This window comes from Cervus canadensis, chromosome 22 (genome assembly GCF_019320065.1).
Source record: "Cervus canadensis isolate Bull #8, Minnesota chromosome 22, ASM1932006v1, whole genome shotgun sequence".
Classification (NCBI taxonomy): domain Eukaryota; kingdom Metazoa; phylum Chordata; class Mammalia; order Artiodactyla; family Cervidae; genus Cervus; species Cervus canadensis.
This window is the reverse complement of record NC_057407.1, coordinates 17,386,383-17,404,810: the sequence shown is the minus strand read 5'-3', so window position 1 is coordinate 17,404,810 and position 18,428 is coordinate 17,386,383. Positions and strand designations below refer to the sequence as shown.

Genomic DNA, 18,428 nt, shown 5'->3' with positions numbered 1-18,428 from the left:
AAGACAAAGGACCCCAGTGGCATGTAAGCTGCTTCACCTATGAGGAATTCTCTGCTTATCCTGAGACATAATCAGAATGAAAATAATTTCAAGTAATTACTCAGTAATACCCAATATAAAACAAGGTCTATTAAAAAAAAATTAACTATTGGGGATGATGGGCCTCTTAAGCAATGAAGAAATCAACCCCTAGGGAAGTTCTGGGAAGGCTTTCGATGTCCTGAGCTCACTGTGTGACACTGGCCGGGCCCTCCCTGCCGCGGGCCGTGGGGCTGCAGCAATGCTGACAGGCCAGGGCTCCTGGACCTGGGAGACCGACCCGGAGAGGTGCTGGGGCCAGAAGGAACATGGCCCGCCTCTTCCCCCACCTCAGGGGTCTCGAGGTAGGGTCCAGGGGTCACATCAGCAGCCGTCAGTCCTCTCATTTCCCTAGGAACGGACTGAACCCCTTCAACACACTCGCAGGAGTCCTGTGCGCTGACTGAAGTGGGAAGACCCAGTCATAACTGCTCTGGACGAAACCCACCCACTGGAGCATCTGACTATTCTGGAAGTGGAAGCCCAGGGGTGAGACCAATGGCAAACTGTCCAACACAGTGTGCTCAGCATCAGATATTTCCTTTGTTCTACTATCTATCCTGTACCCATGCATCTCCCCATCTTGCATTCAGCCATCCACCCTCCACCTCTGCTCCACACTCCTGCCTATCCATCCATCCTGCATCTCTGATTCAGACATGCACATGTCCATCCATGTGTCCACTTAGCCTGCAGCTACCCATCCACCCTCCATCCCTGGTTCATGTAGACATCCACCTATCCATCACCCACCCACCCTGCACCTCTGAATCACATACGCATACCCATGTATCCATCTGTCCTGCATCCACCAATCCATCACCCTCCATCTCTACCATTTCCAGACACCCTCCCATCCATTCACGCATTCGGCCACCCATCTCTCTGCACCCCTAAATCAGTGATGTATGCACATGCATCCGTTCATGCACCCCTCTACCCTGCATCTACCCACATATCCATTCTCCATCCCTGCGTGGTTCAGGCTTCCTCCCGTCCACTGATCCATCCACTCTACCTAGGACCTATCTCATGCAAGCACTTTGCCATAGGCTGGGAACAGAACCACCAAAGACACAGTCCTTGCTCTTACAGAGGAAGGACCGGAAGACGCAAACCAGCCAACACAGTCATTACACAATGTGACACAGCAGGCTGAGTGCCTAGGGGCTCCTCCCTGCCTACAAGGGAAAGACTTTGGGATCTGCATTTCTTTTCTCCCAGTGTCTTCACTTCTCTGACAATTCAAAACATGGAATTTTCTAAAACCCTACTTGGTTACTCTATTCTGGAAAGAGATCAGTGCTGAGAGAGGATCAGTATAAAGTCATGACTGAAAAGAGAACTTCATGGACAGAACATACCACAGAATCTGATTCTGTGATGCTTCCTCAGAGATGGGCCGCATCTTTTAATGAGTCATGTTTATGACCTCTGCAGAGCCCATTCTCTCAACTCCCAGGAGGACCCACCCCACCCCGAGGCAGAGTCCAGCTCCTGAAACAGAGTAAGCTAATGCGCTGTTGTGAGGTCTCATTCGTGGACTCTCGGTTCCCCACACTGTCTCCTGCACAACCTCATTTAGACCCGTGACTTTTAATATCATCCTTGGCTGATGGCTGTAATCACACAGCCCAGGCCAGACTTCCCTCAGCTCCACTCGTATTTCTGTCTACATGACACCTGCACGTGATGGCGTCTCAGGGACCTTGAACTTAACACATCCACAATGGAGCTCTCAGCTGATGCTCCAAACCCACCTTCCCTCCCCTTCCCCTACTCAGAAAACACTACCCTGGGACTTCCCTAGCAGTCCAGTGGTTAAGACTCCGTGTCTCCACTGCATGGAGCACAAGTTCGATCCCTAGTTGGGGAACGAGAATCCCGCATGCCATGTGATGTGGCCGGAAAATAATAAAAACTTTTAAAAAGAGGAAGAAAACACTACCTTTATCTGATATCTAAAGTATCAGAAGTCACCTGTGACTCACATTCTCCCATCCTCCACTTCGCACTGGCCAGTAAGTCCTACCTCCTCCTTCCAAAGCTTCTCGGATCTCATTCTCCACCACTCCCCAGTCTACAACACCCTCATCTTGGAGTAGTACAGCACACTAACGATTTCTCTGCTTCTGTGTTCCCCTACAACTCGTGAGCGTTTCTCCTACTGTACTTAGAAAAACTCCAGTCTCCTTCCCATAATCTCTTAAAAGTTCTACATGATCCAGCCTAGTGGTTCTCAAAGCAGTTCTCGGGATTATAAGACATCAAACTACTTTCGTAATAACACTAAATGTCGCTTGCCTTTTTCACTTTCATTCTCTCAAAAGCACGCTGATTTTCAGAGTCTACATAATGATGGATAATGTCATCATTCTGATCGCTAATGAAATGAGTACTTGTGTATTCTTGTGTTTTAAGTTCTCCTGAGGTTTAATTTCTAATACGGTACACATCAATAGTTACAAAGAAGCTCTTTGGGCTTCTCAATAATTCTTAAGGCTGTTAAAAGTGCTCTGAGACTTTGTTTTTTTAAATGAGAATCTTTGATTCAGCCCTTGCGTCCCATTCCAACCTCACCTCAACCCATTCTTTCCCTCACACTCTGGGGTCCCGTCACCTTGGCATCTCCTTCCAGCATCTTGAACCTAACTGTTTTATCCATCCCTGCTCAGGCTGTTTTCTTACAGAGGCTTATCAAAGTTTCTCCTGCCTCTCTGTTGTCAAGCACATCACTATCTTCATTTCCTCTAGAAAACTCACTACAATATGAAATTATCTGTCTTGTTAATTGACTGCTTCTCCGCCTGGCCTTCTCTGTCTTATTTCTTCCCCAGGGTGCCCAAGCATAGTGTTGGACACATCACAGGCACGGCACTTGCTGAATGAATGAACGCTGAGGACAAGGAGGGAACGTGAGGGGGAAGCTGGCCCCGGCCACCTGAGCACTGGGCAGAGGCAGGCACACTGCTGCGGAGGCCACACTACCTGCTGGGGCACCTTGAAGCGGACGTAGGAGCAGAGCTGCAGCATCTCACTCATCTCCTCCGGGGTGGTCGGGATCAAGGGGATCTTCTCCACGGCGGCCGACTCCTGCAGTTCCTTGAGCCGTTGCACAAATTTATTATCAGTTGAGTACTGCAGACCTGGGGGATCCAAACCAAAAAAGCTTGGACTATATCTACCTTCTTACCAAACCCCATTTTATATAGAGAACTTCCAAAATCAGCCCAGACCTAATGTATCTTAAAAATCAGCCCAGACCTAATGTATCTTAGGTGTTTTCCGTTGGTAGATTTCTTTTTAATTGGTACTAGCGTCCGTGGTCAAAGTCAAAGCCACAATTTGAGAAACATAGGGAAAAATTTTTTTCTTCAGAACATCTTAAGGGCTGGCTACGCAAACTGGGAGCCTGTAAGAAACGCAGCACTTCAGCCCCTCCCCTAAGTCTCTGACATCAGAATCTGCCCTTAAGTTGCCAGGGGATTCATCTGTAGGACAGAAATTAAGAAGAGTTTGAGAGTCTAGAAGACAACTAGCCTGAGCCCCTCTCACATCTGTAGGGTTGAGAGGAGACCTGGTGAAACGCATGACCAGAGAGGACTGAGTACTCCTCCCTTCAGCCTGGACCCACTTAACAATCTCTCATTTGGGGTCAGCACATAAAATGCAGTGAGAGTGAGTCCCCTTTGGAGCTGTCCCACACATTGGGGCAGAAGGGCAGGACTGCCCTCTACACAGTCCTTCTTCCTCCAGGGAACCGTGAGGCAATCCTGAGCCGAAAGAGCCTTGAGACTGACCATTATTTTCTATCACCTGAAGCATGACACAAGAGTTCACACGAGCTGGTGTATGAAGGAGCATAAAACTAATTTCATTTCCAACACTGAGCAAGTTTCTAGGTGTTTAACTTAGCTGAAGAGCTAGAGCTTAGAAAGAGAGGCAGTGGAACCCATACTGTGCTTCAGAAATCCATATTTCATAAATCTCCTATATTCAGCAACTCCTCTGAATCTAACATGCATATCGTGCAGCTCTCATGATGCATGGTCAGATTACATGATCTATTTCTTTTGGCTTTAAAAATTAATCCTAAACTAAATGTCATGTGGTATATCCTGAATTGGATCCTGGAACAGAAAAGGACGATTGTAGAAAAACTAATGAAATCTAAATAAAGCCTGAATTTTGGTTAACAGTAATACACCAATGTGGGTTTCCTGGTTGTGACAAATTTGCTGTGTTATGTGAGCTGTTAAAGGTGAGAACTGGGTGAAGGGTACTATCTTTGCAACATTTCTATAAATTTAAAATTATTTCAAAGTAAAAAAAAAAAGTGTATCTTTTCATTTTTGCACACAAACAAATTCAATTCTAACTTTCTAATGGAAACAGGTATAAAACTCTTCTCTGGGCAAACGAAGATACACTCAAAAAAGTCGGTTAGTCAGTTAAGATCTGACCTTCCATAAGTGATTTAAAATCTAACAACATTCCAGAGGGGCTCCAATTCTTCATTTTTTCTTGGCCGAGTTGTGCAACATATGGGATCTTAGTTTCCCAACCAGGGATTGAACCTGCGCCCTCTGCTTTGGGAGCACAGAGTCTTAACCACTGGACCACCTGGTAAGTCCCCTCCAATTCTCAGACTTTATTATTATAAGATCAAATAACTTCAGACACAGTGCTTGGGAAAAGGAGAAGAGAAAACCCTTTGGGAACTTGCCTTCAATTTCAACGAGCTTAACAGATCTGAAAACTTAACTTTCTGAATGAGTTGAAAGGCTTCAAAGATAAATTTAGTTATGTTTCAGTAGAAGGTGCACAAGTTCAGTTCATGGTTGGGTTCTAGTGGGTAAAGAAAGTAATGGATATGAGTCATATAAAAGAGGCCGTGAATATGAAAGGATTTCTCCAAAAACCACAGCTTGAGTTCTGGAGTCAGACAGCATAGGGCCAGTTCCTATCCTGGCTCCAACACTAACATAATGTGCACCTATAAAATGGGCATACTATCCTTATCTGGATAATAATTACATATATAAAAAGTCACTGAGATATACACTGAAAAGCTGGACAATTTACTATGTGTAAACCATATTCTAGTAAATTACCAGGGATGAAGAGGGGAGGCAAGAGAAGGAAAAAGAGAGAAAAAATTTTCTTACTAACATACTATAAATTCAAGTATGAAGATTTATATACATATACATATATATGTATATAAATTTTAAATCCAACTTTAGTGTTTGTCTCAGTGGCATATATGCTAAAACTGGAACAATACAGATTCAGATCAGCACAGCTCCTGTGCAAGGATGACATGCAAATTCATGAAGTGTTCCATATTTTTAAAATTTTTTTAAATCCAACATCAGATCATAATTTCTGAGGACATGTTACAGCTCAAGTAGACATGGATACATTTAAGAACAGAGACACCAAAGTTTGTTGATTTAAAAAAAAAATCTTGCAATAGGAAAAGATCTCTGAGTTTTCAGCCAAAAAAGAAAGACGCATAATAACATTACTTTCACCTCATAAGGTTATGGCAAGGATTAAATTCATATAGAGTTTAGCTCATAAAAATTCAATAAATGTTAGATGCTAATATTATCATTATACTTCAAAGTATTTATATGCTGTAAAGTTTTATACACTTTTTAATTAACCACCTCCGATTCTTTGTGGGACAAGGCTGGCTCTGTATTTTAAAGCTCAATATGGTTACAATTATGGTTATGCAACTATTGCTTGATTGTACCATTAAGGCAAACTTTTTTAGTATCTCTACAATATCGTCAAAAAGATGATTCTAAAAAGACAGTCACAGCAGAAACCGCCATTGCCTTCTTCAGAGATTCAGGTCCCTCTGTGTCCACGTCACTCACAGGGTGATCTGAGTCTTACAACTCACCAGCAGGGCACACGAGGGATAGGCTGCAGACGTCTGACGGGTAGTAAGCAGCATACACCCCAGCCACGTGGCCGCCCATGGAGGTGCCCACCAGGTGGAAAGGCTTTTTGTTCAGCTTGAGGCATTCTACAAACTAGGAAGGGAAATGAGAAAGGGCCTTGGTTATACAACTGTGGACAATGACAATGGGGATTCCAGAGTTGAAAACTTTTGTACTTCCTATGGGGACAAGCGGAAAAGGGCTATTAATGAAATGGGATCTGAAATCTACTTGATTATCCAGATGAGTCCTGTTACATACATGTACTCTTCTTTACCTGACATAGGTTGTCAAGGGGTCATTTTTAAGCGTAAAATCAACAAAGATCCCTCAAATTCATGAGCCAGCAAATTTTTAAAATAAAGGTCCAAGAGTAAATATTTTCTGCTCTGAGGGCCTATTATCTCTGCTGCAACTATTCAACTCTCCTGCTGTAGCACAAAAGCAGCTAAAGACAACACGTAAACAGGTGACTGTGGCTGTCTTCTAAAGACAACAGGTGACTGTGGCTGTCTTCTAAAGACAACACGCAAACAGGTGACTGTGGCTGTCTTCTAAAGACAACACGCAAACAGGTGACTGTGGCTGTCTTCTAAAGACAACACGCAAACAGGTGACTGTGGCTGTCTTCTAAAGACAACACGTAAACAGGTGACTGTGGCTGTCTTCCAATAAACTTAGCTTACAAAACTTAGTGGCAGATCAGACGAAGCCCACAAGCCATAGTTTGCGGACTGGCTATAATTTACAGCGCTTCCCATCCATCTAAACATCCATTAGTATAACTATCTACCCATGTGTCTACCCAACCATCCAACCATCCATTCACACAGCTATCCACCCATCCATCTATTCAACCATCCAAACATCCATCCATATAACTACCTATCCATTCATCTATTCAACCATTTGACCAACTATTCCCTACATCTACCCATTCATCTAAAAAATATTTACTGGATACCTATTACGTACAAGCAACCATGGTCAGCTGCTCAGGATACAGCAAACGGTCAAAGCAGCAAGGTTCCTTGCTTCCAAATAATACACAGTTTAAAGAGAGGAGAGGGGCAGACATTAAATAAACATCCTTGGATGGAGAAAATACTTAATGTCAGCTTGAAGAGTATGAACCATTAAATTTTGAAATGGTTCATGAGCCCCATGACTTTGAAAGCTCAGTCAGAGAGGGCTGAAGAAAGATACTAAATCAGAACAAAATGAAAAGATCACCCTCCCCATCCTCCACAACTAGGCAGACATGCTATCACCATCATCAAGCAGCTGGTAACCAAAAAAATACACTCTAAAAAAATAAACGGTCTTGAGGAATTCTAAACTCCCTTTTTGAAGAGTTGAGAAAATGAGGTTGTATTTCTCCAGAAACAATTATAATAGGTTTAGAGAAGTCGGCAGTAAACCCTGGCCCTCTACAGCTGACCGAGGATACCACTGGGCTGCTCCCATTTTGTTTGCAATTATGAGTCACAACGGAGCCCGCACTGACTGTTCTTCAGACCTGGGGATGCAATGGTGGGCAAGCCCCACCTGGGCAGCTTTTGGGTGGTGCCTCCCTGCTTACCTGGTGTATCCTCTTGACTTGCCCATCTATGGACAGGTCATCCAGTGAGGAGCGGGTGGTGCCCTCATGTCCTGGCATGTCCACGCAGACCAGATGCAGGTTCTTCGGGAGGAACTGAGGACACACAGGCCCAGGGAGTCAGAATGTAGTGTGCAGAGCATGTCTGCCCATGTTTCTGGGGAGGCTCCCCCATTTACCAAGGGACCTGGACGGCCTCCCCACTGGGTAGGTAGGAACCTAAACCACCCCCTGTCTTCCCCTAGTAACATCTGACATGAATAAACACAGCCAGGAGCCTTACAGAGAGCAGAAGCCCCCAAAGTCTAATACACAATGGGAGAGGACTCGGGATGGCTGGAAAGGGGAGAACAGAGGTCAGGGGAGCGGGGAGCAGGCCTGCGTCCTTTGCTCTTTCTTGACACCTGTTGGCAGGTACTACCTCCTTCTCCCTTCCCTCATCCCTTATATGCTTATCCCAGTCTCGCAGCCACCAACTTGGAACTATTAATACACTGGGCGATTCTGTTCTCCCAGAGCCCGGCCAGCTCCAGAGTCCACAGAAGCAACACTTCTAAGAACCATGTCTGATCGCCCTAGTTCTGGTCTCAATTCTTTTTTTTTTAACATTAAGATCTAATTCCTTAGGGATTTTTATCCTAAACACCTCTTTCCATTTAAATATATGCTACATTTAACCAAGAATCTGAGATATATCAGCTATCAATAAACAACTAACCAGTTATATGAAAGATGAAGAGGAAGTCAGAGGTTCATTAAAGCATGACTGTCCTCATACTGAACTTTGGAAATAAGAAACTAGGGGATGTGTGAGCCTCTTTGTCCTAATGTAGAGCATGCTTTGGATTAGTCAGGTCCTGCTTGAGGCGGGACCCTGGGGTCCTTCTCTGCCAGACCTCTCCCAGCCCCCATCTTCACCAGCTGTTCACTTTTACCAACTAAAGCAAGCTGACGCAACCAAATAAACCAGGACAGAAAGTGAGTGATTTGAGAAACCATCCCAGAAAGCTGTCAGATCAAGACTGCTTCTCTAAAGGGCTAAGGAAAAGAGAAAGTAGAAATGGAAGGAAGAGAGGAGGAGAAGATGGGGAGAGAGAAAGAGAAGCAGAGAAGGGAAGAAGAGGGGAATCTTGGAGTACACAGAAATGACTTTTTAAAACCTGGACTTTGATAGTCATAACAGTCCAAATATGAAGCAGAGTATCAGAAACTTCCCAAAGAAACAGTCATAAGGTGAAATGGCTGGTGAGGCACTGGTTTTATAAATAACATTCAGCTCAGTAAGTTCTGTCTGATAAAAGGATCTGAATAATATACTGCATTAGTTTAGGGTGATTTGAGCCTTAGGTGATCATACTGGGTTCCCTCTGCTTTCTACCACTGCTGATGACATCATATTTAAGTAGAACCCCCTCTCTTCTTTTTTTTTTACTGAGTGACACCCTCTGAAGAAGGAAGGCTCTCGCACCCCACCTTGACCACGCTGAGCCACATGTCTTTGTGGGCAGAGAACCCGTGGAGCATGAGGACGGAAGGTTTGTGGCCAGGCCTGCCGCGGAAGGAGTAGCAGAACTGATAGTCTTCGTGGCGCACATAGCGGACCTGCATGCCCAGCGTCCTCCGCCAGTACCTGGGGATGGAAAATACAGACTAAATCAGTCAGCAAGCGCCAGAGAAGCAGCTTTGGGAGGCGGACTCTGTACAGCTTTACTTTGAAGTAAGAGCAACGATTCTCCCAGCCCTCGTCCTCTACACAGTCACCCTTGAGGACCACTAAGTCAGGCCATTCCAGAAAGTACCTTACGTGAATATTCTGGTGTAAATGTTCCTAAGCACGCTATCAGGAAGGGAAAACGGGACGTTTTCTTAAGAAGCAAGACACACAATAACCCTCTGTTAATACGTGTTTCTAGTAGTTTGAATTGCAGGGCAAAGAAGGCTGTGGGACCTCACAGGTGTGTGCCTTGCCCAGTTGAGCTTCAGGAGAATTCAAAACGGCTGGTGGTAAGGCCGGGAAGGGCTCTGGAGAGGCCAAGACAAAGGTGGTTTCCCCTTGCGGAGAGCTGGCTGGCAGCTCCTGGCGGGCCATGTTCACCGACACCTGAAATCTGGGCCGAGCAGCCGTGGACTCGCGGGCCTGACTGCCGCAGGGTGCAGTGCAGCTGACCTGGAAGACCTTACCACAGAGGTACTTTAATTGGTAGGAAATGCATCAAAAGACTTAAAGGTAAAGTGCGTTCCTGTTTGTGGAGATGCGGAATCAGACTCTGTCATCAAGGCTGCCATTGCTGGTGGAGGGGTTACTCCACACCCACATATCCCCGTATGGGAAGAGATGACAACTGGAGACTGACTGGCGGATGTCTGAACTCCTTGTTGTCTCAGGACTCCACACACCTCACAGCTGTCGCCTTGAGTGGTTCCAGTGACTGCTTCTCTGTGAGAAACACATTTGCCTGTTTGTGATTCTATCTAAGCAAGCTGGTTTCAACCAACAAAATCTCTGCATTTGAGTCTTAGCCTTATTTATTTATCTATTCTTGGAAATTTGTTTTCGTTGGGACACAGGGGATGGGTTGTGAAACATCTCCGTGGGCCTGAACTGTCAGTGAAACATCCATTCTAGTCTTCCTGGGACAGCTTTTAGGAACTTTCTCGTCCCTTGGAGCTGATGCTCTTGCTGGCAGCAGCCTCTTCAGGTCCACTGGTTACAGTTCCTTCCTGGAGGAGAATCTTCCCCTTTTTCTTGGGGACACTCTTGTTTCCTGACTCTTCAGGGTCACTAACTGATTCCTCTATTGGGAAAGATCTGTTCCTCTGGGAAGACTTCCACCACCAGCTGTCTCTTCAAGATCACCACTAACCAGCTCCTCCTTCCAAATCCTTGGAAGAGGATTTCTCTTTCTTGGGTTTGGAGAAAGATACAGATGACTCTTCCATTCTATTCTCCTGATGGGGCTCCTGAGGCCTCCACCTTCTTCTTCTTTGGTCTTGCACGCATCTCCTGGCCCTCCTCCTGAGCACTGCTGCAGTTTTCCAAAGACGCAAGGGGAACTGCAACAAGACTTTCTTTTTCTTCTTCAAGCATTTCTTCTCCTGTTTCTCCAGCTTCCTAGTAATCTCAGCGTCGGCTTCCTCTGCCTGAACAATTCTCTCTATCACAACATCCAGATTCCTGCAGGGCACCTCTTCAGTCTTACAGAAGGACAGCTGCTCCTCGACTTGCTCTTGAAGCTCCTCCACAAATACAGCTGAGGGCACCTCAGAGAAGCAATCAGTTTATAAGGTGATACAGCATTTGTTTGCCAGGTATTGGGAGATGCAGCCTTTGCTTTTTTTTTTTTTTTTAATTTTTTTTATTAGTTGGAGGCTAATTACTTCACAACATTTCAGTGGGTTTTGTCATACATTGATATGAATCAGCCATAGAGTTACACGTATTCCCCATCCCGATCCCCCCTCCCACCTCCCTCTCCACCCGATTCCTCTGGGTCTTCCCAGTGCACCAGGCCCGAACACTTGTCTCATGCATCCAACCTGGGCTGGTGATCTGTTTCACCATAGATAATATACAGGCTGTTCTTTCAAAACATCCCACCCTCACCTTCTCCCACAGAGTTCAAAAGTCTGTTCTGTACTTCTGTGTCTCTTTTTCTGTTTTGCATATAGGGTTATCGTTACCATCTTTCTAAATTCCATATATATGTGTTAGTATGCTGTAATGTTCTTTATCTTTCTGGCTTACTTCACTCTGTATAATGGGCTCCAGTTTCATCCATCTCATTAGAACTGATTCAAATGAATTCTTTTTAACGGCTGAGTAATATTCCATGGTGTATATGTACCACAGCTTCCTTATCCATTCATCTGCTGATGGGCATCTAGGTTGCTTCCATGTCCTGGCTATTATAAACAGTGCTGCGATGAACATTGGGGTACACGTGTCTCTTTTAGATATGGTTTCCTCAGTGTGTATGCCCAGAAATGGGATTGCTGGGTCATATGGCAATTCTATTTCCAGTTTTTTAAGAAATCTCCACACTGTTTTCCATAGTGGCAGCCTTTGCTTTTGATGGCTGCCTGGCCAATAAACGTGGAGTGGAAGATGAGGCCATATTTTGGGGTGTTACCCCTTGTCTTCAGGGCTCTGGAAACTTGGTCCCTTTCCTGGGTCCAGGGAATCACTTACAGACCAGGACTGGCCAAACAGGCTTTCTCATATTTAAGTGATACTCTGGTTTCAAAGAAGCTGATTGTTCTCAAGAATTGGATTTTAATTGACAGAAAATCAAACCACAAAAAACAGTGTGGATTTTAATTGTGATGCAGAATATGGTGACACACATTTGATTTTGCAGAGACATTATTTCCACTATGGTACATAAACTCAATAAAAGTCACATGCCCTCCTCTGCCTTCCACTCCAAATATATTTTTCCTACAGACTTTGGGAGTGAGAACTTGTTTCTTAAGAATTATCTCATCTGTTCTCTGGTTTTACTCCTTGCAACATATGGTTGAAAGCTCAGCTTCTGTTGGTTACATAAGACTTGGCAGTGCTGGAGTTTGGCCTGAAAATGATTTCAGTATGATATTACCATCTAAACAAATTGAACACTCTGCATGAAGAATCAAGATGCAAGATAATTAATTCAATCAGAGATTGACTTTGTGGTATACTTTGCACCAAAGAGGTAGCCAAGACATGCAATAGCAAATAGTCTAAGTGGATCAGCTTTAAACCCTTTGTATTAAATAAAGGGAGAGGGAGAGGAAGATATATATATTTATATTTACTTGTACTTGCATACAAAAAAGCATGGAATCATATACAAGATGCTATTAAGATGAGTATCTGGAGCGGAGGTATGAAATACTCTTGAGAAGTAGGTAGGTGGAGAGGGAACAATGGTGGGAGGGAGACTTATCATCTTCTTTTTAGTGCTTTTTTAATGAATATATTGCCACTCAAAACATTAAAGATACAAGAAAATTGGCTAGCTTAACAGCTCTCTTTATGACAAAATATGCATATTTCAAAGTTCTAAGTTATGACATGGTAACATGAATTTGTTCACTCATTTATATCCCAGCTCATTCATTCTTTGCCTATATGATTGTGAAACTGAATTTTCTCATCTACAATATGGAAAAGTGTTGCATTTTACTGAGGATATGGTTAAGACTAAAAGAGATAATCCGGAAAAAAAAATTTTTTTTAAATGAGATAAGCCATTACAGTTTTGTTCAATGCCCAACACACAGGAAGTAGCCAATAAAAGGCAGTTTCAGTATTATATAAAAAAGATTCTTCCCTTCAAATATATCATTTGCCAAAATTCAAGGGGAAAATGTGGAAAATTTTGTAACACATATGATAGCCATATAAGTGGAATCATACAATATCTGTTCTTTGGTGACTGGATCATTTCACTTAGCATAATGCTTTCAAAGTTCATCCATTGTCTACACTATATCAGAATTTTTTTTCCTTTGTAAGGTCGAATAATATCCCACTGTACATATATACCACATTGTGTTTATCATTTATCGGTTGATGGACATTTGGATTATTTCCATTCTGTTGGCAATTATGAATAACACTACTATGTACATTGGCAAATAAGGATGTGTTTGAGTCCCTGCTTTCAATACTTTGATGTATATACCCCGAAGTAGAATAGTTGGATCATACAGTAATTCTGATGGTGCTGCCCCAGTGGCTCAGCGGTGTAGGAGAATCTGCCTGCAAGCCAGGAGACGCAGGTTCGATCCCTGGGTTGGGAAGATCTCCTAGAGGAGGAAACAGCAACCCCCTCCAGTATTCTTGCCTGGGAAATCCCAAGGACAGAGGAGCCTGGCGGGCTGTAGTCCATGAGGTCGCAAACAATTGGACATGACTGAGTGAGCACGTGCACACACACACACACACAGGGTAATTCTGTGTTAAACTTTTTGAGGAACCTCTAAGCTTTTGCATGGTAGTTATACCACTTTACATTTCTACCAGCAAAGCGCAAGCGTTCCAACTTCTCTACATGCTCACCGAAACTTGCTATTTTTCATTTTTTAAAAACTAACACCTATCCTAATGTGTGTGTAATATATCACTGAGGTTTTGATTTGCATGTTCCCTATTAACAAGGATGTTGAATATTCTTTTTTTTTTTAATAGAGATACAGTTTATTTACCATAAAATTCACCCTTTTAAATGGTACAACTGATGTGTTTTTAGTGTTGATAAAGTTATACAACCATCACCACTAATCCTGGAACATTTCCATCAAAAAGAAACTCAACTACCCACTTAAAAAGCAGTTGAAATGGTAAATTTTGTATTGTGTATATTTTACCACAATAAAAAAAGAGAAAGAAATCCATACCCATTATCACTCACTTCCCATTTCCCTCCCCTTGCACCTCCTGGCATCCACTACTTCACTTCAAGTCTCTATGGATTCTACACAATTTCTATAAATGGGTCTATTCAATATGTAGCCTTTTGTGTCTGATGTATTTTACTTAACATGTGTTCAAGTTCATCCATTATAGAATGTATCAGTACTTCATTCCTTTTTTTTCAGATTTCAAAAAGTGATTACAGGATTTTCTATTAAACGGTAGTAAGTGATACAGAATTCGATCATTTTCTGTTGACCGATCATGATGCAATAGTGGTAAGCAAATAACAGTTACATATCCACAATAGTAAAAGATGCTCAGTTTTCACAATCAACAGCCAGACCAAAAATAAAAGATAATTACAGTTGCAAGTCATAAAGGAAACATGATTAACCTAACTATATAAAATACTTACATACAATTTGGGGGGTTAAGTAGAGTGATGTGTTAAGTAGAAGTGCATATGTACACAGGTTTTCACCTGCACTGCCACTCTATATCTTTCGGTTGGTGCATTTAATGCGTTTACATATAAGCTTACTCCTTGGAAGGAAAGTTATGACCAACCTAGACAGCATATTAAAAAGCTGTCTTTGCCAACAAAGGTCTGTCTAGTCAAGGCTATGGTTTTTCCAGTAGTCATGTATGGATGTGAGAGTTGGACTATAAAGAAAGCTGAGCACCAAAGAATTGACGCTTTTGAACTGTGGCATTGGAGAAGACTCTTGAGAGTCCCTTGGACTGCAAGGAGATCCAACCAGTCCATCCTAAAGGAGACCAGTCCTGGGTGTTCATTGGAAGGACTGATGCTGAAGCTGAAGCTCCAATACTTTGGCCACCTGATGCGAAGAGCTGACTCATTTGAAAAGACCCTGATGCTGGGAAAGATTGAGGGCAGGAGGAGAAGGGGACGACAGAGGATGAGATGGTTGGATGGCATCACCAACTCAGTGGACATGAGTTTGGGCAGGCTCCAGGAGTTGGGGATGGACAGAGATGCCTGGCGTGCTGCAGTTCATGGGGTTGCAAAGAGTCAGACACGACTGAGCGACTGAACTGAACTGATAAGGTAATTATCGATGTGTATGATCCTATTACCATTTTCTTAATTGTTCTGGGTTTTTTTGTGTAGGTCTTTTCCTTCTCTTCTGCTTCCTGCCTAGAGAAGTTCCTTTAGCATTTTTTGTAAAGCTGGTTTGGTGGCGCTGAATTCTCTTAACTGTTGCTTTTCTGGAAAGTTTTTGATTTCTCAACAGAAACTCTACAAGCCAGAAGGGAATCATGTGATATATTTAAAGTGATCAAAGGGAAGAACATACAACCACAAATATTCTACCCAGCAAGACTCTCATTCATATTTGATGGAGAAATCAAAAGTATTTCATTCCTTTTTAAGGCTAAATAATATTCCATTGTATGGATAGATCACATTTGTTTATCCATTCATCTGTTGATGGACGTGTGAGTTGTTTCTACCTCTCAGCTCTTAGGGATAATGCCACTATGAACATACATATACCAGTTTTCCTGTGGATATATGTTTTCTATTCTGTTGAGTGTTCTCAATTCACCTAAGAGTAGAATATCTGGGACATATAGCAGCTTTTTTTTTTTTTTTTTTTTTTACCTTTTGTAAGCTTTTGAGGGATTCCCAGATTATATTCCAAAATGCCTGCATCATTTCACATTCCCACTAGAAAATATGAGGGACCCAATTTCTCCATATCCTTCACTGTTGTTTTTTAGAGTAACTTTCCATGGAAGTATAAAGAATATAGAAAGGCACACATATCATAAGCGTACAGCCTGATGAATCTGCACAAAGTGAATGAGCCCACCATCTGCCACCCAGGTCAGGGTCGAGACTACGAGCAGCATCACAGACGCTTTACCTCCTACAGGTGACCACTAGCTCACCTTCAAACAGGAGGGTTTTACATGCTGTAGGACTTTATCACACAATAGTTCTTATTTGTATTTGACTACTTCCACTTGATATTATGTTTGTAAGGATCATTCATGTTGTAAAATATAGCACTATTTCTTTCCTTAGGGTAAATGGTATCAGTAAAAGACTTTAAATGTTCTATTTGTCTGTTGCTATGAAATAAGAATAAAACTGATTTTTTTTTTTTTAATACATCGCCATGTTGACTAATATAAGGTTTCGGACTTTCTTTATCTCAAGCCAAGATTCCTGAACTATCTTTATTTACTTTTAAATTTATTTATTTTTAATTCCACTGTGTAGCATGTGGAATTTTAATTCCTGGACTAGGGATTGAACCCATGTCCTCTACAGTGAAAGCGCAGAGTCTTAACCACTGGACTGCCAGGGAAGTCCCTGTTAACTTATCTTATATTTAGCAATCTTCCAAATTCACTTTTTAATTCTAATAAATAATCTACACATATCATTATTATTATTTCAGACTTTCTATGCACACAAGCAAACCATCTGAAACATCAGTTTTTTTTTTCTAATTCTTATCCACTTCTTTCTTATGTATATGATTTCTTGATTGCACAACTGAGTTTCTCTGGGAAAATGAAAATCTTTTAAAATGTCAGTTTTTTTCACCCCGTGAACAGTGTTGACAGTTTATACAATGAAAACCAGAGTGGCCCCTGCTGTCACCCACGGTGGTGACGGCATCCTCAGCATGGCTCTCTGCGGGCTCTCTCGGCCAAGCACGTGGCGCCCCCTGCAGGAGCAACCAGTCCCCATCACTGTGGGACTGTGCCGGCCACGCGCCAGGGACACTTAGACCCAGAGAGAGAGGTTGCCAGGGCTGGCTGTGGCCCCCGGGGGCCACTGCTGCGGGGCCACTGCTGCGGAGCCCTGAGGAGCTCAGGAGACCCACAGGGAAGTTCCTCCAGGGACAGAGGGAACTGAGAGGCCCTCCTCACACCCGCATGCTCACTCGGCAGGGAGGATCGGGGTCTTTGGGATGCCCAGCTACCTCTGCGGGCTCCTCTGGTGGCTCAGCGGTAAAGAATCCACCTGTGAGGAAGGAGCCACAGGAGACGCGTGTTTGATCCATGGGTAGGGGAGATCCCCTGGAGGAGGGTATGGCAACCCACTCCAGGATTCTTGCCTGGAGAATCACATGCACAGAGGAGCCTGGTGGGCTACAGTCCAGGGGGTCACAAAGACCCGGCCACGACTGAGCGACTAAGCAGCAGCAACAGCAGTTACCCGTGCTGCCTGCTGTTCTGTTCATGTCGGGATCCTGAAAACTAACTAAACTAAGCCAGGCCTGCAGGGGGAACCTACAAGCGGTCGTCGCGGGCAGCTGAGTGACTGAAGGCCTCTGGAGGAGCAGCTGTGGTTGAGGGACATGGGGACTGACGTAAAGCTGCTCATCCTATGACAACCACTGTGTCAGCGTCACTCACGGTGAGGTGACTTGAAGGAAACAGGCTGTGTGTCTCGGTGGGGTGGGTGGGGAGAGCTCACAGGAATTTGGGCAGCTCTCTGCAGTGGTATTACAGGTTCTAATACTATAATCACAGCCCCCATGCCACAACACTACCCGGCATAATCCGCAAGGATTTCCAGGATTTTCATCCTCCGCAGCCAACCAGGGTTTCTTCTTGGCCTGTGTGGCCGAGTTCATGAAATAAAGAGCATTGTGTTCATCCTCCAGCTACAGCTCTGAGTGGAGTGACAGGCCGGGGCAGGCTTTACAGTCACATGCGTCTGTGGGGTCAAATAAAGGGCTGAGTGTTCTCTGTGGGGCCTCTCTGAATTTCGGTGGTATTACTTGTTAATAGAATCTGCCTGCAATGCAGGAGACCTGGGTTTGATCCCTGGGTTGGGAAGATCCCCTGGAGAAGGGAAAGGCTACCCACTCCAGTATTCTGGCCTGGAGAATTCCATGGACTGTATAGTGCATGGGGTCGCAAAGAGTCGATCATGACTGAGTGACTTTCACTTCACTGAACTTCACTTGTTAATAAAAGTGAATTCTATGTGATGAGGCATTCTTCATAATAGCCAAAAAGTGGAAACAACACAAATGTCCATTTGGATGAATCACATGTGGTATAAACCATACCATGGACCACTATTCAATCATCACCATGAATGAAGTACAGATACACGCTGCAGCACAGGTGAGCCTTGAAAAGTGCAAGAAGCCAGACACAAAAATGTCACCAACAGGAAAATCCAAAGAGACAGATTACTAGTTGCCAGGGGATGAAGAGAGAAAACAGGGAGTACCTGTTAATAGGTATGGGGGTTCTTTTGAGGGGAGATGAGAATGTTCTCAATTAGGTGGTGGCAATTCACAATACTGTGAATATATTAAAACCAATTAAATGCATGCTTTAAAATGGTGAACCACATGAGTTTTAGTGAACTCTAAACAACATGAGTTTTAAC

The 18,428-nt window shown here is 43.6% G+C and overlaps 1 protein-coding gene and 1 non-coding gene across 8 annotated transcripts in view; one reads left to right on the top strand and one right to left on the bottom strand.

Moving 5' to 3' along the window:
• The window catches only part of ABHD6 (abhydrolase domain containing 6, acylglycerol lipase), a 74,185-nt gene that overhangs the window by 6,555 nt on the left and 49,202 nt on the right, over positions 1-18,428 (bottom strand). For all 7 annotated transcript variants that reach the window (XM_043443044.1, XM_043443045.1, XM_043443041.1 and 4 more), the window contains 4 exons: positions 9,109-9,265; positions 7,618-7,731; positions 5,996-6,128; positions 3,067-3,224 (listed from right to left, as the gene is read on the bottom strand). In XM_043443044.1, the coding sequence (XP_043298979.1) occupies positions 3,067-3,224; positions 5,996-6,128; positions 7,618-7,731; positions 9,109-9,265 (562 nt within the window). The remainder of the gene's footprint in view (positions 1-3,066; positions 3,225-5,995; positions 6,129-7,617; positions 7,732-9,108; positions 9,266-18,428) is intronic.
• LOC122425204 lies at positions 5,328-5,431 on the top strand. Its single transcript, XR_006264752.1, has one exon. It is a non-coding gene; the product is annotated as a U6 spliceosomal RNA (small nuclear RNA).